Source organism: Oryzias latipes, chromosome 3 (genome assembly GCF_053564925.1).
Source record: "Oryzias latipes strain Hd-rR chromosome 3, Olatipes_Hd-rR_3.1".
Lineage (NCBI taxonomy): Eukaryota > Metazoa > Chordata > Actinopteri > Beloniformes > Adrianichthyidae > Oryzias > Oryzias latipes.
Genome location: NC_136239.1, coordinates 41500481 through 41525316, shown reverse-complemented (window position 1 = coordinate 41525316; position 24836 = coordinate 41500481). Strand labels below are relative to the sequence as shown.

Genomic DNA, 24836 nt, shown 5'->3' with positions numbered 1-24836 from the left:
AAAGGAGCAGTGCCCCTTTATTGTTGTGAATAAATGTTTGCTCTGATCACATCACTGCTTCAAAAGACTCCAACTTTATTTAAAACACGGCGCTTATAAAAACTCTTTATTTCAAAAATGCCTAATTTAATTCATTAAATGCACCCATGACACCAAAAAAATTAAACAGTTTAGGAACCAAATAAAAAAAACTGCAAAATAAATCAGAGTAGTAAAAAAAAAAAAAGCTACTGATGAGAAATGAGAACCTCTATTTATCCCACTATGCACCGTTTTGTATCTGCAAGAAATTTTCCTAAAGTCTGGTTCTTTCACGTTGGGTTCTATGGGCTCCCAGCAGAACATACAACTGTCAGCACACAGAACTGAGCAGAACCCAGCTCACTTTTCAAACCAGATTGACAAAATGTGATTCAGTTTTCTTTTGGGAAAAATTCTTTTCAAACCACAATATTTATGAATCAAATGCTAAATAATACCACTCCTGTTCTATTTGGATTTTAAATGTGTGATTACGAAACACTTTACAACATAATTTAGCCATTTGCTGTTGAATGAAACTTGTCTTTAGTGGTCTTTATCTTCATTTGTAACCGATCCTCAAACAGCTGTTTTTCTGTTTCTGCTGCCTCAGTCAGAGGACCACGGGACGGGACGGCTTCCTCCCTCCAGCTTCCTCCTTCTGCTCCGAGCTGCTGGGTTCTGCAGGCGGCCCGGTCCACTTCTGCTTTCCGTGTGAGAGCAAACCGATGGATGGAGGGGACATTCATATACTAGTGTTAAGGAACGCAGGAAGCAAAGTAAATATAACAATCTGCTTTTCCGCCTTTTCTGAGGCCCAAAGTGGTTCAAAGTCCCTCAAAAAGCAGCTAAAACCCAGTTTTCGGATCCGACCTACTGCACTCTCTTGTTTGGGTCTGACCTGATGATGATGTCACTCTGCAGAATGACCCCTCTGCTGCTGAGGTCCCTGAACGCAGCATCTCCCAGCCGCAGGATTTCTATGGTCTTAACGGATTCTTTCTCTCCGTCTTTTTCCAAACTTCAAGACTTGTGTGTGAAAATCCCAGCAGTTCTCCTCCAGCAGTGGTCTTTCTGTGACCCAGACAGAGGCGTCAGACCCTGAAGCTGTTAGATGCTGAGTGATGCTGCCGCTGTCTTCAGTCTTTAGAATGGAACCAAGTCTGAGCCAATTTACAGCATTCAGTTACGGAAAAGATACTGCATTATATTTATCCACACACAAAGGGCAAAAACATGTCAGATTTTCCCCGAAAGTATTATTAAAATATATAAGTTTAAAGTAAATCGCTTAAAAAAGCAAAACAAGCAAAAGTAGTAAATTTTCTGCAATCTTTAGCAGTGGGAGGAGCCATGTAGGAATGGGAGGGGTCATGTAGCAGTGGGGGGAGTTGTACAGAAATAGGACGGGTCATGTGGCAGTAGGAGGAGCCATGTATCAGTGGGAGGAGGCATGTAGCAGTAGGACGGGTCATACACCAGTGGGAGGGGTAATACAGCAGTGGGAGGGGTCATACACCAGTGGGGGGAGTCACGCATCAGTGGGAGGAGTCATGTCATTTGCCATGCGTTTGACTTCATCTGCATGTTGTTGCTCCTCCTGAGGTGAACTTTATTTTTCATTTTATAATCACTTCACTGACTTTAAAAAAAACTTCACCAGAGGAGCTTTTATTGTGAAAGTCTGTTTCCTGTCCTCCTCTTCCTCACCATCTGTTTCCAACAGAAGTCTTCATCTTCTCACCTCCACGTTTGTGTTTTTTCATCATCCATCCATCTCTGGGTTCCTGTCAGGCAGTGGAGGCCCCGCCTCCTCCGGCCCCTCCTGCTTCTCCTCAGGTGAGTCGGTAAGGCGGAGCTTTTTGCTGACCCGGGCATAAACGGAGTTCCTGTCTGGACCGCTAAAGTGCAGTGTGACAGCAGAACGAGGTTCACCGTTACCATGGCGTTGCTGAGCAGGACTGTCATTGGCTGGAGGTGATGGGATGTCGTTGCTCCGCCCACACTCCATGGGGTTAAAGAGGTGGGAGTCGGAGTCTGAAGGGGCAGTGCCGTTTAAATCTACAGACATAAAAAAAATGTTTTTTTGCATTATTTCCTCCTCAAAGTTTCACTTTTTCAACAGTCATGCAAACCTTTGCTCTCTGGCGCCATCAGGTGGCTTCTCCAAGGAATGAAGGAAACAGGGGTTCCACCAGGAAGTGAGTCTGAAAAAAACAAGCCGGATTCATGGGAAATGTAGTCCCAGACTAAAGGAAAGGAAGAGGTTTTAAAGTTTTGTACAGGATGGACTCAACCAACGTCTACGTCCAGTGTTTAAAAATAATCCGAAAAGTAAAATCCGTAAGGTAATCGCCGTAGTTTTTTACAATAATTCTAGATGTTTCAAGGCAGTAAAACTCCTCACTACACTTAAATACACGTTTTTTTCAGACAGACATTAACATTTTCAGACTTTTCTCTCTTGTATGAACTCTCAAAGTTCAAACCTTAGCAGAAAAATGAGTCCAGATGGACTGAAAGCAAAGATCTTACCGCGATCAAAGATTTCTGTAGATTTAGTGAACTGAGCGCTTTCCGTACAGGAGACGATGTCTACAGCCAATCAGGACACGGAACACAATGAACGGGGAAAAAAAGGGAAACGGCGAAAGGTGAACCGTCTTATAGTGAGGGATGTCTATGTGGCCGCCACACTTCAAGCCTCATCTGTGGCGTTCAGACAGGTGATGTCAGCCATCAGACATACAAGCAGGTCTGAAGGGAACCTGGGGGGTTTTCCAGGAAGCACTTTTAAACTCCCCTGACTTTAAGCCTGAACTCTGGCTGAAATCCTCCTGAACTTGCTTACTCTGGGTATGTCGGTTCCAAAAGACCGGATATGAGTTAGCGTAATTACGCTCGACTTGGTAACCCTGGGTTAATGCATGTGCACGGGAAGTACATAAAGACATTCTCAATGGATCACCATGGAAACACGTGGAGAAAAAAAGAGAGCGCAATATTTCAGTAAGACGGAGCGTGAGATTGTAATGAGGGCGTATGAAGATATTTATCTAACTAAATGTCAATGTCTAATGTCATATTACTCCAATTCAATTAAATGTTTTTCTTCTTAATTTATAGTACTTCTTGAAATCTCATATGTCTAAGTTTAAGCCTGCAGATTTTCTCATTTTCAAACAATAAAATGAATGATACAAAACGGAATTAATGTATGATGTCATTAACCATATCTGACTTATTCATTAATCCACTACACACTAGTGGTGCTAAATAAACTCATCCTCTTCTTCCTCCCTCTCACTCATGCTTGTTTAGCTCTCAAACAGCTAAACAACTAAACACATTTGGTGAAAAAGCCACACTTAAACCCAAATCCGTCCAGACAGGCAAAGGGAATGGTATCCCACAATCCCTTGCGGTGCTGATCTAAAAGCAGCACCAAAGTTACACCTACTTAATTGAATTAATTTGAATGAAAGTAAAATAACTGTCTAACTACGTGTTATTTCTAAGCTGACTTAACTAAAAAAATGATTTATCTTAACTAAAGCAAATAATGAAGTTAGATCAAAGTAAAAAGTTTCTCTTTCCAACATCCATATGTGGTCTTATCAGCCTCTCATGGTGGAAAAAGTATTATTTGAGCTTCTTCATCCACTAAATCATCTTCAAATGGACACGCCATGCTGATTCACCTCTCTGAAAACAAACTAACCTTCAACTAAACCTGCTCCAGACCAGGTTATGTTCACAGCATGAGTTGCTATGGCAACTTGACATACCCTGAACCTGCTTTCTGGAAAACCCCCCAGGTTGTAAAATGGATTTTAAAAAACAATTTTTTGGTCCTGTTTTCTTTGGTTGTGGTTTCTGTTCTTTGGTTCTGTTTTCAGAACATGTCCAGGTAGTTGAGGCAGTCCAAGCGCTTCAAAATGTATTTAGGTATAAACTCTGATGGAGAAAAAAGCCTCCGTCTGTCTGCAGCATCACGTGCCCCCCCCCCACACACACACACACGCACACACACATTCTGTCCTTCCGTTTTCAGAGGCAAACTGACCTTTATTAGTCTGCGGCTCCCCCTGCTGGATTTGGGAGGGAATGACTGGCGCTTCCCCTTTAGGATGAAACTCTAAACACAAACAGAGAAACACTGAGAGTAAACAAACACACAAATAAAAAAAAAAAACAAGCACACAAACAAACAGCAGACTTCTGGGGCCACCAGAATCTTCATTCCTTAATGAACTTGTTTTCTTCTTTACTTTTCATATTCTACCATTTATTTCTGTTTTCAGGGTCAACGGTTTCCCTGATCATCAGTGGTTCTCTGACATGTTGCAGCTTTTCCTTCCATATGATGAGAAATGTTTATTCTCCATGGCTCCTTTATGACTGAATGCGTAGATTTGAGCATTTCTAAAATCTAAAATATTCATCGTTTCTGTTTTATCTGCTTTCTTTATATTCATTTTTCAGTTGGGGCATTTAGTTTAGACTTTTTATTGTTGAGTGTAACTCTTGTCTTTTTCCTTTTCACACAGTTTTATTTATACTAATCTGCATATTTTAGTGCTTTTTTGATTCAATTTTTTGCTGCACTAAACTTTAGTGTATATAGTTTTCAGCATTTAATCCTTCATTTAGCACCTTGTACCATTTTTCTAATTTATTTTGGTAGTTTTATTTTGAAATTTGTAGCATTTAGCTTAGCATTTTCAGATTTTTAACGTATCTTCCCCTGCTAATTTAGGGCATACATCCCTCCATCCATCCATCCATCTTCAGAACTTGCTGAATCCCTTTGGGCTTAGCAGGGTTGCCGGAGCCTATCCCAGCCCCTGTTGGGTGAAGGTGGGATTCACTCTGAACAGGTTGCCGGTCTGTTCCAGGGATGTTTAGGGTAGGAATCTGCATTTTGGTTGATCAGTTTTTAGTTTTTGTTCAGTTATGTTAACATTTCTTAGCTTCTATGTGACGTTTTTGCAGTGATTTTTTTGAGCATTTCAACATTTTTAGCCTCTTTTTAGTCGTCTTACAGTCACTTGGCCTAAAAGAGTAAATATTTTCTCCTCTAACTCCTTCTCCAGTGGAGGAGAAGATCCTGGGTTACATTCATGGCTAACATCACTCAGAGTTTTTAGCTTTGACGGCTTCATTTCCTGCGTCTCCGTCCTCGGCTCACCTTGCTCATCCTTCTGGATCTTTTCGATCATGGGGTTCTCTCTGACCTCCTCCAGCCTCACCTGCCGGCATTCAGGTGAAAGACACGTTCACAAGCGTTTGCGTGAAAGCTGAAGATCGAACGTCTTTTCTTCGTGTCTTACCACTCGGATGAGAGCCGAAGGACTTTTTGCTGCTTCTGGATCTTTCAGCTCAAAAGAACGTCTGAGAAAAGCATAAAACCAAATCAAGTTAAAACAAAAATCATCATTTTATCCATTTATTTACATTTAGTTTCCTTTAAATCTGTGTAGGCTTTTATTTTGGAATAAACGTGATGCTGCCTGCTGTGTATCATCTCTGAAAAATAAAAACAATTTAAAGAAGAGTTTCTACTCCTTTTTTTTTTGGGGGGGGGGGGGGGTGTGTGTCACAGTCCACCTTAACAGCCCAAAGAGCGAGGGGGGTCAGCGACCTTTGAGGTCAAGGGTCAACAAGCTCCTTTAAGACTCAAAACTCAAAAACTGCATTTACACAAACCCAACAAACACCAACATGTACATTGATATTTTTCCAAAAACAGGGTAATTAAAAAAAATGCAAAAGAATTCAAAACAACAGCTGAGGCGAAGGGAATGAAATCGGTGATGAGAAGTTCTGCTCTTCATCTTTGATGTAATTTCCTGTTGATTGTTTTATCTGAAGGATTTATGATCAAGATTCTTTAACGTGGACAGATCTTTGATCTAAAACGGTTACCATGGTGATATAAAACGCCGGAGCCACATGGGGCTGAACACTCTGCTCTCCCTTGGTTGCAGATGTTTGAGCTTTGGGGTAAATGGACCTTTGAGGAGCTGCACTGTGTTTTCTGTGAGAGTGAAAAGATGAAGACGGACCTGTAGGAGGGAGTGTCCGACCTTCTGCACCTGCGGATCTCTGAACGTTCATGACGGAAAAGGAAGGAACCAGTGACTGAAGCTGACCTGTTGCAGTCGCTGCAGAGAGGCGTGAGGAAGATGGTGAGGAGGAGGAGGAGCAGGATGAAGACGAGGACGAGACCCGATGGGAGAGAGGAGGCAGTGAGCTCTGACTCCAGTGACGCCATGGAGACGGGGTGAACCGGGAGACTTCCCCCCCACAGGTGAGCAGCTTCCTTCAGCTGAGAAGAAGCACAACGGTGATGAAAACCAGGATGGTTTGGATCATCTGAAGCAAATGCAGATGAAATTCAACATTCCAAAAAGGCAAAAGCTTCTTTGTGTAGAAATGTCATCATCCTGCCTCCATTTGTCACGTTTTCAAGGAAATCTGTCAAATATCCACCAGGGGTCGCTAACTACGAAATCTCCGTTCTGCTTTGCTGCCGCTAACATGCGGCCCCTCTTTAAAAAAGTTCAAATGTTTCTTTTCCAGTGAATCCTTAAGCGCCTGTAGCTGCAGTGTCGGCGTTCTCCGAATGATCGGAACTCTTCCGCTGTTCGCGCGATCATCGAAATTGCCACGGATTCTGACGCAGCTTTGCGCCGATGCGTTCCTGCGTAAACGCTCAAACAGAGTTCTTTTTGTCAGAGCCCGTCCCAACAGAACCCTTAGAATGAGACGTGGCCACAGCAATTCTCAAACAGTGGTTGCCATGGAAACAACCGCGATATAGAAATGTAAAAAAGCGTTAGTACCAAACAACCACCTTCATAACCACACCACCTGAATGGTTGCTGTGGGGGCCTCACCTCTATGTGCTGTGGGGGGAGGGGCACACAACATTAAGCAGTAATATCTGCCTCCGTGGGGGGGGGGGGGGGTCTTCTGTTTTGACTTTCTTTTTTTCCTCTGCTTTGATTTAGGACTTAGGGAGGAGCCTGATGGAATTCCTCTGATTTAATTTTCTCAAGTGAATGTTAGAAACGCTAAAAATTCCAGATTTTCTGACTTTAAAAGTTCCGTAAAGTATCGTAAACACAGATTGTTCTGTTGACGTAAAAAAATCAACGTTAGCTGAGCATAACCACAGTGGGCCACGGATCCAAGGGGTCAAACTTGTCAATGAAAACAAACACCAATGTGATGAAATGAAAAGGAGGATAATGAAGAGATTTGATAAGATTCTTCCTGTTACCTCTGCAGGCGTCATCCCACCCATGTCTAACAAAGTCTGTATTCTCACCTTACATCATCATCATCATTCTCTGATGGACCAGCCTTTGTTTGGTTTTGTTTGCGTTGAAATTGATTATTAACCAAAAGATTGTCTGCTGTGTTGACCGTAAAATAAAACTTTTCAATGAACACGCACTAAAGACTGGATGAGGAGTGTCTGTCTTTCTTTAGCTGGTCGTAGACCAACTTATGACGGTTTGTCTGTGTCTAGAGAAACGGTCAGAAGAAATGCTCTGACCTGTTCTCTCCAAGATCCCAGAGAAACGGCATCATGAGACTAAAGCCAGAGACCTTTGCTGGTTCCCAAAAACTCTGCCTTAACTGATTGGTTGGTGGTTGATCAGCTTTTTTGAAGTCAGATAAAGTCCAAAACCTTGTAACCTTCCTTCAGAATGGCTGTTTTGCTTTAAGTCAGAGGTCATCACCTCACAATCATCTATACCAACCGACCCATGCGCTTCCTCTGACTGGGTTTCTGCCGTTGCCATGGTAACAGAACAGAACAACCTGGAGGAATGCCAGAGGAGCATTTGGTACTGTGGTAAACGCTGACGGTGTCTAAGCGGCGCAGGCTGTTTGTCACATAAGAACATCACAGAGATGCAGGAGGTGGTTTGGATTTAAAGTATCCTTTAAAGTGATGGTCCATTGCGACCAAACCTTTTCCAGGTCCAGGGTGGGCAGGTCTGAGCAGATCTTCACTGCTCAGCTTTGAAACCGTTTTCATGATTGTCCACAGGAACCAGAACTCTCTGTGCCACGCCCCCAACATTACCCTGAGAAAGGCGTGTTCTCTTTGTGGTTTCAGTCATCACCGGATCAGAGGCAGGCTCCGGGATATTTAGTCAAAGTAGCATCCAAACAGCGCCACCACATTCGCTGCAGTTTTTGTTGAGTTTCTTTGTTTTACTGCTCTGGTCATTCCAAACTCAATGAGGTTAACGTTGTTATTTGGCACCTTGCCACTTCCTCCTGTAGGTGTGTGTTCTGTTTAAGTGTAACGCCTGAACGTTAGGAAAACGGACTATCAGGACACAACTCCGGATGAGTGAGGTCACTGAAGGGGGCAGTAGGAGGTATGCAGGTATAGAGTTGAGAAGGTCTACATAGAACGTCCATCCATTTATCCATTTTCTTGACCCGTTTTATCCCTGGCGGAGGTCACAGGCATATAGAAAGTCCATACAGGTCGTAGTTCTGTACGGCTGTGTTTGTTGTTGAAACAGGAAATAAGCAGCAGAGGGGCACACAGAGCCGATGGAAGTGATGACGTCGGATGGACAGCGTGGAAACTCAAAAATGGCTAACCCTCAAAGACAGGAAGTGGATCAATAAACGGGGGGACGTTCACAGGAGCCTGGTCAAGGACGGAATCTTAGTCAGCAACGTGAAGACTCACGATAAGACAGGAGTAACGGAAGGCAAGTCAGAGACATTGTCAGGGACGTAGCTGGGTCAGGAACACGGACTTGACAGAACTTGAAGGTCACTGTAACAAGTAAACCAACAACTACGACCTGGCCATGTAAGAGTATATAACCGAGACGAATGAGCTTAATAGTGACTGATGAGGAGGTGAAATATGTAACACAATCTAAATGTATTATATTTAATTTTAGTGAAATCCATAAACATAGACGTCGCAGATCAAGACAGTCGGCTCACACAGCTCCCAGACTGTTCACCCCCTCCACATCTAAACACCGTCAGTCAGTGGAAGCCCCCCTGCAATCAGGATGGGCTCATAACCTACAACAACAACCGTCAGATGACAGGTCTCAGAGTTTGTCAGGGAGTTTACTGGTGGCACGTCCTTCACCACCAAAAAAGACCAGAACTTCCAGGTCTTCACAAGATTTTAACTTATCCCACAGATCTTCTTTCTGCTCAAAACATTCCAATCAACCATCCAGCCAACACCCAACTCGTCCTCCGTTTACACCAACTCCATCCGGTGACAAAAGAATAGCCGTTTGCCAACGTTTATTGACTCTGGATCAGGTTGTCGGATGAGTTGGTATCTTCTGGAAAGTTTGACACCAGTAAATACAAATCCTTGTGAATTTTGTCTATGTAGTTCTTGAAATGCTTTTGAGGAACTACCTGTTGGACCTTTGGTCAAAGATTATTTTCCAGTCCAGAGGAATGACTTTAACAAATCCTCAGTTCAACCTCACTGAGCATTTCTGCAGCCAAATGTTCCAAGTTCAAGGGAAAAGAGTTCAGTCCATAACCGTACATCCAATAGAACAACTGCTGGTTGTTGTCACGTAAATCTAAGACAATCTGGATAATTTTTATGAGAACATAAAACACAACACAACAACAGAAGAATATGTCTAAACCAGTTAAAGGTTTCTTCAGCAGTCAGGGGTTGATCAACACTGAACCTCCACAGCTCCGTTGAGGCTAAATGCAAACAAACATTCCTCGTTTGTTCTGACTAGTTCTGGCCCTGTGGGCTAACGGGTAGAATTAAAGGGTGCAGACCAACCTGCGTGCAGAGTACTGGTTCTGGTCAGCTTTTGTTCCTGTTCCACGTTTACTCATTGACAGACTGAACAAACAGTGATCTGCTCAACTGAAAAAGCTGCTTAAAGACACACAGAGCGGCACTGCAGGGCGGAGCAGACAAACACCTTATCTTTAAACAACAGAGCTGACGGGCGGAACCGCCGCCAGTTCTGCTGCCTTGGCCGTGATCTGGCGGTGGGCTTGGGGTGGCTTTGAGCTGAAGTTCAAGTGAAGAGCAGAGCCTGTCCTCTCTGTAATGGACCCCAAACATCTGAACTGCAGAACTCATTGCTGCATTTTACGAGTTTAATCAACAGATTCAGGATTTGGAATAAAATGGGATGCAACGTGAACACGGTTTACAGCAGATGGGGGTTTAGTCTGTAGATGGGCGATCGCCTGGAACATCCCTAATGTGCCACCACAAGGGGTTGCTTCCCAGAGCCTCTATGTGCTGGTTCTAGGTCTGAGTTCTGAACATTTCTTCTTTCTGCTCCTTTTTCATCCTGATTGTTTGATGTTTTAGTTTCATGTCTGAATAAATTAAATAAATGTGTAGATTCAAAGTTTGTTCCATCATTAAATGTTTACCATCCTGCATCGTTCAAAGGATTTCGTGGCCTTTTTCCCATTTCCAGGCAACATTTCAGCTCCAGGGAACAAACACAGACTCCAGCAGATGAGTCACCTTCATGCTGGATCACAAGAACATAATTTAGTGTCCCATTGTTGCCTTTGTTTAATGTGTTTTGATTTTTCAGGCATGAATTTATATAAGGCTCTACTTTTTGACTGTTAAGTCCACAGTAGAAAGGAACCTCTGTCTAGTCATTGGCTGGAGGGAGGGAAGCCTCAAAGGACGAGGTAGCGGAGTCTATCAGAATTCAGAACCAGACTGGACCTTCTGCAAGTGAAAAACACGCACGCACAAACACACACTCATGCAGACACACATATACCCGTTTAAATGACCTATGGGGATGTGTTGACTGACAGGTGTTTGTTGGATCCACCTTTTCTACACAGCAGAAAACTTAATTTCTGGATTTGTGAAATTGTTTACAGAAGAGAAGAGTAACTAGAAATATGAACAAGCTTTAACATTTAAACCAAACATTTTCCTTTTCCCCACCAGTTTTCAGAATTTTCCTGTGATTTTAAACTTAACAGCGAAATTGTTACAGCAGTTGTGTTGACAGTATAATTTAACCACAAGAAAATATCTTCATTCACAAAAAAGCTGATGTTTTTAGAATATTTATTTGATACAAGACATTTATCATGGCTGTAAAATTGTCCTCCATCATGAAAAAAGCTACAAAAGCTATGCTACAAAATTTTAAAAGCACAATTTCTATTGGAGGTCTATAAATAATTTTTAAATATTGAAATTTGAAAGTACATTTGTAAATTCCTAGTCCAGAATATTTTCACAGCATTTCTGAAAAAACATTTTTTCACTCCAGTAATCTTAAAAAAATTTAACCTTTATCACAACTGTTAAATATTCTGTCCGCATTTTCATATTTATTTTACAAATTTAATCAAACCAGATGCACCACGGCGTAGCGGGTAGCGCTATCGCCTCACAGAAGAAGGTTCAAATCCCGGCCAGCTTCTTTCTGTGTGGAGTTTGTAAGTTCTCCTTGTGCATGCGTGGCTTTTCTCCGGTTTACCTCCAGTCCACAAACATGATTAGTAAGTGAGTCTTTTAATGGTCCATAAGTGTGAATGTGAGTGTTTGGACCTGAAACACACTGCCGACCTGGTCAGGGGGGACCTGGGATAGGCTCCAGCATCCTCTCACTCTGGGTGGGGGGGCAGTTGGTTTAGAGAATAGTTGCTAAATGTTTACCTCCTTCATTCAGGTGACCTGGGGCTTCAGGATTTTAGTCAAGTTCAGAATACACAGAGATGCTGTTTTTATGTTTTCATTTAAATACAGAAACTCCATCCAACGTGACAAATTGATCTGATATAATTTATCTTTTGAACTTACAATCTGATATTTGTCCTCTTAAATTTTTTTTCTTTTGGGCTGACTACCTGTGGGTTTTGACTTGTGTTTAATACTTGTTATTTCTGGTTTTAAACTACTTTTTTTAAAACACTTTTTTTACTCATTTTTTACATTTAGGTAATAAACATGAGGATTTTGTTCTTTTATTTTGTGTGCTGTGTTCTAAGTAACATTTTCCTCAAACAATAAACTTTGTAATACTTCAATGCTAGCATCAATGTCTGCTGGTTTTCTACCTAAACCTGACAGAAAATCCACAACCAGCCAAAGTCCCGAGGACTAATTAAGATGTCAACGAGCTGCTATCACACAAAAATTGTTGGGTTTTGGGCTTTGTCATAAATTATTTATGAAGGTTAGAGAGTAAATTCCATTGTTTAATTTAAAAAAACAGGAAGCGTCACACAAACTCACACCGAGCTTCAAAAGCTACTCATCTGCTCGGCGTTGTCAAAGGTTTGTTGTAAAGATGCTTTGGTTCTGGTTCTGCTAAGTCTGGTTGGACCTGGCCCAGACGCAGGTGCAGCCAACGGCCACCAAATGGTACGAGGCTGTGTAGCAGTGGCTGCCTTTGACGTGGTTCAGAACCAGAATGTTCTGGTAGATCGGAACAGAGTTCAGGCTGTAGTCTTTGGGCTGTCCTGAGGTGGGGTTGGAGCAGAAGATGCTGTCGCACTCGGCCTCCCACAGCGTGGAGGGGATCCGGTGCCTCACCGTGGTGGACCTGAACACAGAGGAGCAGATGGAAGCTTAGAACCAAAAGCGTCCAGAACCAGAGGTCCAGATTTTTACTGACCTCCATCTCCAAGGGGACATCGACCTCTGATGGATGTTACCATTCCCTCTGGAGAGGGAGAAGATCTCCGAGGAGAACTGCAGCGTCACATTGCAGTCAGGAGGATGAAGAACTCCTTCATCAGAGCACGAAGAGAACCGCAATGAACAACATATAACCTGAGGATAGAGAACCGCAAAGATGACCCAATCGCCTGAACATTTAACCCCCCAAAATGAGGCACATTTTTTTTTACATTCTCCACTAAAAATATGCGTTATTCTAGATAATTAACAACGTGAACCCTTTGAATGTCTAAAACTACAAACTAGTCCATCGGTTTAAGGAAGAGCTCACCATCAGAATGCAGATGCTGTGGGTCGGCAGCTCCATCCTGTCACTTGGGTCAGTACCAGCTACTGAGCTCACGTCTCCGAGATCTCCGGTATTTAAGAGGATGAGCGCCGCTCTGTGATCTGATAACCCGCCGCAGACAACAAAGTCAAAAATTTGATCTCAGCAGCTTTGAACTTCCAGGTAATCAGAGTCCGATCAGAGGAATCTGAGATGAAATGGACATATTTCCTTCTCTGATAACATCTCTGACGGGAAAACTGTATAAACCAACCTTCAATACGACCTGAGCGCCTGCCAGCCGCCACTACACCTGCTGAATAAGGTGAAGCAAACAGCCAGGTGGGGTTTTCAGAGGTCAAAGCTCGTGTGGGTAAACTATTCCAGGTGATGCAAAGCTGCTTTTCAACATCAAAGCTCGAGAATGAAGGTCAACATTGTCTTTCGAAGAATTTCATGTGTAGGCCTCTTCATGTGCGTGCCGTAGGCCCCGATTCTTAGAGTGCAAAAGAGTTCAAGAGAAACATCAAACAGATAAAAACTGTCATTGCAGTCAAGTACCGTCTTTTTGACTCAAATCAGACAGTCTTTGATAAAAATGCTGTTTTGGTGTTTTGACGTTTTCTTCTGGCATTTTTCTGATTATAGAGACCTTAAATTTAGAAAATTCAGCTTGAAATAGCATTTCTTAATAATAATAATAATGGATAAGATTTATCTGTGCTTTTTCTTGTTGCTCAAAGCGCTTACATTGTGTCCATTATTCATTTACTCCTCATTCATACTTGGTGATGGCAGCTACTGTTGTAGCCTCAGCTGCCCTGGGGCAGACTGACAGAGGCGTGGCTGCCGGTTTGCGCATACGGCCCCTCTGACCATCACCTGGATCATTTATACACATTCACACACCAGTGGAGCCACACTGGAGGCAAGGAGGGTGAAGTGTCTTGCCCAAGGACACAACAACAGCTGGCTGGGGGGAGCAGGGATCGAACTGCCGACCCTTCGGTCATTGGAGCGCCTGCTTTACCGCCTGCTTTACCGCCTGCTTTACCGCCTGCTTTACCGCCTGCTTTACCGCCTGCTTTACCGCCTGCTCTACCGCCTGCTCTACCGCCTGAGCCACCGCCTGAGCCACCGCCTGAGCCACCGCCTGAGCCACCGCCTGAGCCACCGCCTGAGCCACTCCCACCCATTTCTTAGTATTCCTTTATTCCAATTGTTGCAAATCAGGAGCAGACAAGAAAATGGCATTTAAGAATCCACCAGGGGCACAAACTCCCTGCTCTGCTCCATTCTGATCATCCACCTGAAGACAATCCATGAACATCTTTTTTTCCCTTGTCTGAGCTAGAATTTGGATCTAAACTGCATGGCTGGATATCTCTATATTGATCAACAGTTTTGTTGCACCACTTTGATTCGGTTGACCACTCAAATTTATTACAATGTCTGAAATCTTGGGTTGGTTTTTCGGGCACAGTTCTTAACTGGTTTTATTTTTACTTATCTGACAGGTTTCTATCCGCAATACTTGCTCATCTAAGGTGAAAATGACACCTCGCCTTCTTCAGGGTTCGGTATTGGGACCTCTGTTATTTTCAATTTACATGCTACCACTGGGGGAGGTAATACGCCGACATAGCCTCAATTTTTATTTTTTATGCTTATGACACTCAACTGTTCTTATCCATTAAACCTGATGACCTTGGTCTTCTAAAGAATCTCAATGGCTGCATTGCAGAAATTAAAACCTGGATGGCTCAAATTTTTCTGCAGTTGAATATGGACAGACCTAATGTCATTATTTTTGGATCAGTTGAGGCCTAAAACCGTGTGGCTCAGAAATTGGAGTCTCTGTCTAAGTATGTTTCTACAAACTGCAGAAATCTGGGGGTGATATTTGAAACTGATTTAAATTTGGAGACACATGTCAAAGTGGTGGTCAAATCTTGTTTCTGGCAAATACACAGATTATACAGAATAACCCCTCTCCTATTTAGAAAATGTGTTGAGATGGGGATTCACACTTTGATTTTCTCCCGTTTGGACTCATGAAATGCACTCTACGCATGTCTTTCACAGCAGAGTGTGTATAAACTACAGTTCCTCCAAATTGCTGCCGCCAGACTCCTAAACAAAACCCGAATGAGAGATCATATTACTCCAGTTTTAGCATCTTTGCACTGGCCCCCAGTCTGTTTTAAAAAGATTTTAAGATTGCAATTATTGCTTTTAAAGCACGCTGGGGTCTGGCCCCTAAATATATAGCTGATCTCCTCGTCCCTAATGTACCTGGTCGCAATCTTAGATTTTCGGCAAAAGGTTTTTTAACAATGCCACAATCCAGATTCTCCATGTCAGTAACTGGTGTCGGAGAACCCAATGCAGGAGACCAGGTTTAGTGACAGAAAATAAAATATTTAATGACCAAACCAAAACAAAACTACATGGAGAAACAAAAAGGTGATACAGCAGAGTAGATGACCTGACGAGGATGAACAGAAACCAAGACACTTAAATAGGCTGAGGTCAATTAACTAAACTGAAGACAGCTGTGGATCATGAACCTGAAACTGGTGTGACTGACAAAAGGGAAACCAAAAACATGACCAAGAACAACAAAACCAACCCAAACCACTGAATCCTTACAGTGCAGCCCATTGAGATGACTATTGTTGTAAATATTGGGCTATATAAATAAAATTGACTTGAATAGATTGAAGACCAAGGGAGACATGGCCTTTAAGAGATCAGGCCAGCTGAGTCCCTACCGGTATTTAAAAAACGCACCTTTATATGCATGCTTTTAATGATTTTACTGGCTCTTAAATTTAAACCTATGGGATTATTGATTTGAATGATTTGACTGATTTAGTGTTTTATTTTGTCGTACTGTCAAACACCTCAATACTGTTTTTAATCCTGGTCTTTGGTCTTGTGTTAATTGTACAGCACTTTTTAAGCTTGATTTTGAAAAGTTTATATAAATAAAGTTTATTATTATTTATTATTACTAATGTTATGTTGGGGGTGTTAGGGGCTGTAAGCTAGCAGTAGATAGTGTAAATAGATGGGTGACAGGAAGGGGGGGGGGATTGTTCTGCGGTAACAGTCCCGCCCACAATCCAAGAGGTGACTTTATGACGAACCCCTGCCGGTCTGTAGAAACTATGTCCGAGAAAACAACACAGGTTCTTGGATTTTGGCTAAAACAGCATCATCGTCACCATCAAAAGACCACTGGGAAAGCTTTGACAACAGATCAGAAGATGATCGAAGTGGAACTTAAAATGTATTTTACTGATGGTCTGTGTGACCACCAAGTAACTAATTTTATGCATTTTATGTGCAATTCCAAAAAGAGCGAATCACTTAAATGAAGCATTTTAACTTATACCTGACAAAACCATGGAGAACCAAGAAGGCCAAAAAGCAGATGAGCTATATAAATAGACGAAGGACTGTTAACAGAAATCAAGACGGCTGTGGATGATTGGCAGTGGCGGTTTTTGATATGGGCGATGTGGGCGGTCGCCCAGGGCGGCACTTCATAGGGGGCGGCATTGGCCGTGTCCGATGAGTAATGTGCTACATACAATATTCAAAGAGGTAGCTTGAAGTTTTAATTTGAAATTACTTCAGCAGCCGACACTTAATACTTTTATTTTGACACATCAGACTCTTAATAATGTCTTCCCCCTGTTTCCTCTTCACACTTATGGTGCAAAAGAAAAAGAAAAAAAAAAAAGAATAATTTAGAGTGAAACAACGTAAAACAGGCACATGAAAAGGATTTAGGCAGAACAAACATCCGTGCTCAACCCAATTTCGACAAAAGCAGGCAATGGGGATTATTTCCCACAATTCTTTGCTCCGACACAGCAGACCCGATGCGCACGTGACCACCGCCCTCTGCTGCAAGACACTTGCGGCCACACCTCTTTGCGGTAGTCTTTGGAACATAAGTAAAAAAAACTCGAGAGGGGAGCGCGACTCGCCGGTGGCTGAATCACACTAACAGGTGATTGGGAGTCTTTTTTTATCTGACAATCAACTCTGGGCCGCAGCTGCGCCTCCCGTCATAGAGACGGAGCCGCGTGTGTCAGAGGGAAGGGGGGGGGGAGGGGGGGGAGCGCAGACCATTTTATATGGATTGAGGTTTTTTGGAGGATTTCTACTGTTGGTGTTGCACAAATTTAGGGAAATGCCAAATATTTTTGGAGTAATCTCACTGATGAGTTCTAAGATTTAGTCTTTAATGTTTTATAAGACCTAAACATATTAATCACAATAAGTTTTATTTTTTAGATCTAATCCCTCTGATATGTTTCACAAAGACACACACAGGACGTCACACATTAAGAAATTATTGCTAAAAATGAAGCAGGAGTCCAGCTCTAAAAAAAAATGCTCTAAAGAAGGATGAAAGAGCATAAAAATGGAATTATTTGATATGTAATTTCTTATTAATATTTCCAGGCTTTCTTTGTTTTGTCCTGCAGCATGATCATATTTGTATAATTTTGACAGAATATATTTCTATGGAGAACAAAATATTACAAGTTATTTAAGGTTTAACTTGAGTTATTCTGGATTAATGTTCCTGTTTTTATTCATATTTATGTTCAAAAAGTTCAGTTTAAAAGGTTTAAAAGTTTAGCTTTAGTGTGTTCAGTAAATGTTTATCTTCTTCGGCCCAAAACCTTAAGCGTGTTTTTAACTTAGGCCCCTGTGTGACTGAGTTTGACCCCCCTGTAATATGAGTCTAGAAAATCCATGCATTTTTTGAGTAAAATGGCTAAATAGAAGATAGGGAACACAACAGGATGTTGTCAAATTTTGTATGTGTGCGGGGGGGGGGGGGGGGGGGGGGCGCTGGTGGGGGTTACTCGCCCAGGGAGTAAGTTAGTGTAGAACCGCCACTGATGATTGGCAACCTGAAGCTGGAGTGACTGATGGGGAGAAAAGCACAGAGAACCAAACCCCAAACCAAAGCGCTCAGTCCACACACCTGACCAATGTCAAACATAAACAACCTTGGTGGATGTGTTCCAACAACAAACAGGTTTGCTGGTTTCACAAATTTGCACATTTTCAGATTAAAAATAAGCTACAAGACAAGCCTTCTCCTGCTTTGTGAGCATCAACTGTTTTCAGTTTCAGGGTTCTAGACAACTGCAGTAACATGACGATGTTAAAGTACAAGAGATGCAAGGTGCACCAGTTGAGAGTAACAAACTCACCTTTTCTCGGAAAAACGAAAGCATTGAAAGAGGAACGAAAGCATTGAAATGAGTGTAGTTCGGATCATTTTTGTTCAAGATATATTATATAACTAAATTCATGTTTATGTGAAAATTGCATCACTTTGGGTTTTCCTGCATTTAAGATCATTTTTAGTCACCGAAGACGAGACTGAACAATGTTAAAAAGCAGATTGTAAAAACTCAAAAGCTTGTCAGATTGACCGAGAGCAACAATAAATGACAGTATTGTCTGCATAAAAATGTTGCATTTGATAAGTATTGACATAAGTTGTTGAAATAGATGAGAATAGAATAGGTCCAAGAACCGAACCCTGTGGCACACATATTTTGACCTTGTGAGCAGGAGAGCTGGAGCCAGATATTTGTATAGATTGGGATCTATTTGACAGATAATCAACAAACCACAGCCTGGTCAGAAAACGGTTTTCAGGGAAGCTAGCGCACTTTTGTCCTGGACATGGAAATGTGTCTGTTATCATCAGAGTTTTGCATCAGACCTTAGCATCCGTCGCTAGCATCAGTTGTTTATAATCCTAACATTTTTTTTTAGGAATTATCTGATCAAATGATGACTAAGTGGACGCAATGCTAATCTGCGCAGTAACTCTAAGACCCATCTAGGAAAGAATCCATAGCTGGAGACATGCTAGCAGCTAGCATGTCTGTGCAACAATAGAAAATAAGCAAAAGGCATCTTTTGATTGAAACATATGTGTGCCTCTCGGACTCGTTTCACCTTTTTAGCTGAAGTTTAAAAACTGAAACTGAAGGGAAACTCCAGAAGTTTTGACATTGTGTTCACCCACTGTTTGCCATGAACTACTTCTCTCCGTCTTCTGCATTTGTTTCATATCTGCACCACAGATCACACTCGAAATCGCTGCCGTTTCTCTGTGTGGGATCAGACATGATCTTATCTGTCCCATCTTAACGTTTTCAGGGCACCAAGCGCACTTTTGCACTCGACATGGAAATGTGTTTTTGAGGCGCACACGAAGAAAGACACACTGAAACTCTGATGAGAAAATCCTTTCAGTTCTGTGACCTGTTTCAATTGTTTTATGCTAAATAAATTCCTAGTTGCTTAAACATGATGGAGTTCGTCTGGAGATCCTCTGACAGTTGCACCAGATGAGGATTAGGAATTAAAGAATCCAGATCATTTATTTCCTTCTTTGTCTGAGTATTGGGAATGGTGCGACTCCGCCTCCTACTGTGAACTCCCAGATGTATTCTTGTGGTTGAATTTGATGTCATGGTTGTCACTTTCTGTCAGAGGCATCAGCAAATTTCTGTGACCTGCTTTGGCACAAAAGAAACCAGATTAGATTACATGATAAAGGTCTCGATCCTCTGTTGGTTACTCTGACAGCACCGACTTCAGTGTCGAGGGAACATTTTTAAACCTTTACCGCAACTGTTTGACCACTTTGCATGCTTGATGAGTTTCAGGGAATCCAAAGTGGATCCTGTTCATCGAAAGCGTGAAGCTGTTAGCTGTGCTTTCGTCCAACAAGACAACAGTTCAGGTCCATGAAGACGTACTCCCAGCTGTCCTTACAGATGGATACGGGCCATCTGGAGGTGAAAAATGGTCAAACCTGCATGGGTCAAGCAGGTGATCTGCATGAAATATCAAGGTCATAGACCGCTCAGTGAAGCCGTAGAGAGAAAATGTTCATGCACATTTATTTTCTTCATGCTGTGGCAACAGGTTGTAGTGAACTCTTAGACAACACAAAAGGGTGAGTAAGGGGGGACGTAGGTGAGACGCAGGTGTGCCGTACTGATTTTCCCTTTTTTTACCCCCTTCCAATCGCACTCCCTGGGTTAGTGTTGTTGAAGGGAAAGGTTTGTGCTCCTTATGCTCCCCCTGTGTGTCCTTTCTGCACAATCTGGCAGGTGTGAATGTCGTATAGGCACTTGGGTATCACATGCACACCCCGTGCGTGCAGCATTTGTGCGGTCGGTAAGAAGTCAGAACTCACACCTTACTAACAACCAGAGTGTGGCGTAAGGACGCCGTACGACAGCATCACCCGTACATCATAAATGTGTGTAGCTTCCATTAACCTTACGAATACACTTACCAGGCCCACAACAATGGTATGCTCCATTTTCATGACTTCCCTTGAGGTGGTCGTATCAGCCTGAAGGGAACTGTAAGACACACCTGATCTCACCTGAAGATCTCCATGACCACCCACGGACCCGGACAACCCAAAAACCTGTAGAACCCATACGGGGTCAACCCTCTGAACAGGTACATGTGACTAAGCCTTAAATACAGTAAACAATGGTTAGTCCCTGAAATTCAGTTTATTACAACAACAACAAAAAAGACCCTTTAAACCCAGAGATTGACGTTCTTTGAACTACTGTAACTCCTCAACCGTTAACACAATTAACGTAATCCCAAACGGACTTGGAAGCCAAGAATAGCCATAAATGCAACACTTTACAGACGTGAAGTGTTTATGTGAACACAAAGCAGCTGGTTTTGACATAGAGGAAAGAATCTTTGTGATGTATGGATGCATAGCTGCCTTTCTGCATCTCAGAATCTGAGGGACTTATGGTAATAATTGCGTTAAAGGCAGAAGAATTGCTGTAGTTTAAAGAGCGTGTGTTGGAGGCTGAAGGAAACCAACAAAACACCTGGGGCCTCATTTATAAACGTTGCCTACGCACAAAAGAAGGCGTACGCCACTCTCTACGCAATAATTGAGATTTATAAAAAGCAAACTTGACTGGAAAATGTGCGGTCCTTCATGCAAGCTCTGACCCAGGCGTACGCACAAAAATGGGTGAAATGAGAAACGGCGACGCCGTCGGCAGATGGAAGAAACACGTGAAAGTGAAAATGACAATACTGCCTCTCAGAAATAACATGAAGACTTCACAAAGCAAGTCTTACAATTAACAGCTACACCAACACCTGTTTGATCGATCAGCAGTGAAACAAACAAAAAAATCAAACGAAAATTACAACAGAAATTCAAATGAACACATATTTGCAGAAAGAAAAGTGAAATATGTTCTGCAATATTGGCATGTTGTGCAATTCATCCTCATAAATAATATAGTTAACAGAACGAAATAATGTACAAAACTGATATTCTCGTTAATGTGTCCGTCTGGCGGAGCAGATATAGGTGCGGGTGTGCGGACGGACGGACGGACGGACGGACGGACGGACAGACAGGAAAGTTGGAAAGTTGTTTTCATATTAAAACATTTCTTCATAAGCTATGGAATTATGGTATTCATGCATATGCCTTTAGTTTGTTTTATTTTTGATAAAACAATGCATGGCGTATGTCTCAACCATTCAGAAAGCAACAAGAAATTATATTTGCGCTGATCAGTTTCCCATTTCCACGTGGATTATTCCCGACATCTGTAGCTTGCCAGATTTAATTAAATGGAGGGAAATAAAATGCCCCATCACAATGCGTAATGACGCACAATGGCTGATCTTGCGCTCTTAGAAGATATTTCTGTGCGTACGCACGTCCTATGTTTCATCCGTACGCCACTTCTGACGCAAATCCTACGCAAAGTTTTAGAAATGAGGCCCCAGGAGAGTGGAGCAAAAGTTGGCATTTTTGGTGTTTGGACTTGAGCTGTTGGGATTCAGGTGTTAAGCTGAGCTCTGCTTGCGTGTTGAGATTTGAACGCAAATCTGCAGACGTCAGGATTAGATCCGTCATTTATGGTAAATGGCCTCTACTTGTAAACTTTTCTGCTTTAAGGCCCAAAGTGCTTTCCAGTCACAGTCGTTCACCAACACTCACACATTCACTCACTGAGGGCAGCTCTGCTACCATGCAAGGTGCCAACCTCAACCACCAGGAGCAACGTCAAGTTCAGTGTTTAGTCAAATAACACTTTGACGGTCAAGCCAGGAATCGAACAGGGCGTCAAAGCTTTGTTTTTATTCTAAGATCCTGGATTATTTTTCTATCAGGGTTTGTTCTTTGAGTTTAAAGAATAGAGAAAAGTCTGAAAATGTTCGTGTCTGTTTGAGGAAAGTCTGCAGTGAGGCCTTCACGGATTTCATCTTCACTGTGATTTGTAGAACGCTAAAAACAAGGAACCACTGTTCTGATGAAGCAATGCAGATATCTGTCCATCTGCAGCAGAAGACAAAGGAATTGGACTTCACAGACATGCAGAACACTGCAGCACAGCTGCTCAGTTTTATTCACGAAGTTCAGCACAAACTGTGAGGAGCTGCAGCCTCCAAAGTCTCACAGGGACGAAGACAAGAGAAGACGGATTATTTATTGTTTTTATTTTTAGTATTATTTCATCCTGATTTTTTTTCTTCGAAGATCACAAAAAGTAAATTTTTTTTAGTGTTTAATTTTTTTAAAGGATTTTTAGTGAATGAATGGATGCATTTCCAGGCCTCTAGAGGGCGCAGTTCTCATTCTCAGCATTATTATGTGTTGGTATAAAATCATAATCTGTCTGTAGTCATCAACAGGAAATGAGGCAACAGGAAATTCGTCTGCAGAGAAAATTATGATGATGAGAGTTCTATGTGTTCAGTTGTCATAATAATCCATCCAGCCCTTTGCTTGTAATGACAAGTTAGAAAGGTGACAGTAAAGAAAGTATTGAGGCTAATTTTTCATATGTAGCAGGATTTATTTAGATAGTACTTATCAGAACGTAATAATTTTACATGCTGGCTTTAGTTTTGCTTTCATTTTACTGCCTCATTGGTTGTGTTTCATGCAAATATAGCATTTCCATTTCATGTGATGGTGGAACCGAACACATGAACATTTTTAGTCTGACAATGATGATGATCACGAGCTTGTTTCCATATGTGAGTCCAGAATGTCTTGTGCATGTTCTTCTACGTGTCCCATTTTCAGTTTCACATTTCTGTGCATTAAATCCAGTTCAACTACGACACATGTCTGTTCGTTGGAGGATGAAATGCAGAGAAAAGGTTTGGCCGGCTGTGGATCTCAATAAACGACACAGGTCACTATGAAGGGAACAGTAGAGAATGACTGAATACAGGTTTCAAACATCCGACTGACATCCGACTCGGTCATCTGTAAGGTTGGTCGTGTGTTGTCATGTGGCTTCTGTGTCATTTTTGTTGCAAATTTTCTGTTAAGAATCAATTAAATAAAATGTTGTCTCCTGATGGAAAACACCGGTTGTGTATTTCTGTGTAAGTCGGTCAATGCTCATCACAATAATCTCAATATTCTGACTGATATCATGAGCTGCCAGAAAATCTCAGACTTGGTCACAAAGTGATGTTTAGGTTTCCGCCTCACGACCCTCTGGAGAAGGACACGCTGCCTCGTCTCTGCTCTGTACCTGACCGAGTACCTCGTCTCTGCTCCTGCTCCTACACCTGGCTGTGGTTCCTGTCTCCGGCTCGACTCGCGCCCCCGGCCGTCCCCCCAACCACGGGTGGATGAAGCTCGTCTGCTGGACTTTATATATGTAGTTGTAGATTTAGATAAGTTAATTCTTCTCTAAGAGTTCTGGTAAATCGCCTGTCCGTCCTGGGGGCGGATCCCTCCTTCATGTGGACACCCCTGAGATTTCTTCATTTTTTCCAGAATCCGTTTTTTTAGGAGTTTTTCCCCTACAGAGAAGGGGGGTCTAAGGGCAGGGATGCCAGTATAGCTTAGTCAGTTTGTTAGATCATTTTAGTATTTTCCTATTGAACTCTTTGTATTCATGATCCTTTTGAGTTCATGTTTCAGTTCGAAGCCCATCGAGACGACTGTTGTTGTGATTTTGGGCTATACAAATAAATAAAATTGAATTGAATTGACTCACCTGAGAGCGTCTGGACACGCTTGATCACGTTTGACCCCATGTGAACCGTGAACCGTGCTGAAGTGGTCCAATCCTACACATCTGCTGACCCTATGACGTCGGTTAAAAATAAATATGCAAGAATTCTGCTCCAAAAACCGGCCTGAGTAGAAAATACAGCCCAACATTTTTAGAATCTAAGACTTCTGTTTGCTCTTATTTATTGGTAGATGACGGCGAGAAGAGGGCATACTGCCACCTGCTGTACAGGAGGGAACGTCAGCGTCTAGGGATTGCTGTGGACGGTGTGGTGAACAGCCAGAGGTCAGACCAAAGGCAGCCGTCAGGGTGCTTCACAGACGTTCTGATTGTAGAACTGTGGAGACGTCCATCAGCAAGAATCAACAAGAACCCAACAAAGAACCCTGAGGAACTCCACAGCAGACTCTAAAGGAAAATAATGTGACACTTCTGACATGAAGAATTCTGATGGAAATGTTAAACCGAATGTTTGCCCTCAACATCTCTAATTTGATCAAATCAAATCTGAGGCGGGTCTGATTTGAAGACGTTGAAACGGTTGAAGACGTCACACATGGCGGCGTGTCAAACTGGACTTTTCACCAGTTAACATGATGACAGGAGGAGTCAACAAAAGGTTCTAAGAAGGAACCTTCTGCAGAATTTCTGCTTCTGTTCCACATAACGTCTCTTACAGAACCAATAATTACTAACAATTTTTTTAATGTTTCAG

At 42.3% G+C, this 24836-nt stretch overlaps 1 protein-coding gene across 6 annotated transcripts; it reads right to left on the bottom strand.

Moving 5' to 3' along the window:
* Window positions 1-55: 55 nt before the first annotated feature.
* il17a/f2 (interleukin 17a/f2) lies at window positions 56-24268 on the bottom strand. Of its 6 annotated transcripts, none has more exons than XM_078944086.1 (7): window positions 24104-24245; window positions 6177-6352; window positions 5355-5415; window positions 5213-5273; window positions 4088-4159; window positions 2157-2228; window positions 56-2082 (listed from the first exon to the last, which is right to left on the bottom strand). In XM_078944086.1, exons 2-7 carry the CDS (start codon window positions 6296-6298, stop codon window positions 1787-1789), a joined length of 684 nt encoding a protein of 227 aa, XP_078800212.1. In that variant the 5' UTR covers window positions 6299-6352; window positions 24104-24245; the 3' UTR covers window positions 56-1786. The 6 variants fall into 6 exon arrangements, with proteins under 6 accessions (XP_078800212.1, XP_020557053.1, XP_078800214.1 ...); XM_020701394.2 differs by lacking the exon at window positions 24104-24245 and adding an exon at window positions 9845-9963; XM_078944088.1 differs by lacking the exon at window positions 24104-24245 and adding an exon at window positions 7589-7696.
* Between the last annotated feature and the right edge of the window lie 568 nt (window positions 24269-24836).

Bases quoted from the DNA above. Each gene is read 5' to 3' on its own strand.
- il17a/f2 (XM_078944086.1), bottom strand. From the start codon at position 6,298: ATGGCGTCACTGGAGTCAGAGCTCACTGCCTCCTCTCTCCCATCGGGT. The intron at 4,160-5,212 runs GTGAGCCGAGGA...GTTTGTGTTTAG, and splicing joins GATCCAGAAGGATGAGCAAG to AGTTTCATCCTAAAGGGGAA. The intron at 2,083-2,156 runs GTTTGCATGACT...TTATGTCTGTAG, and splicing joins GATGGCGCCAGAGAGCAAAG to ATTTAAACGGCACTGCCCCT.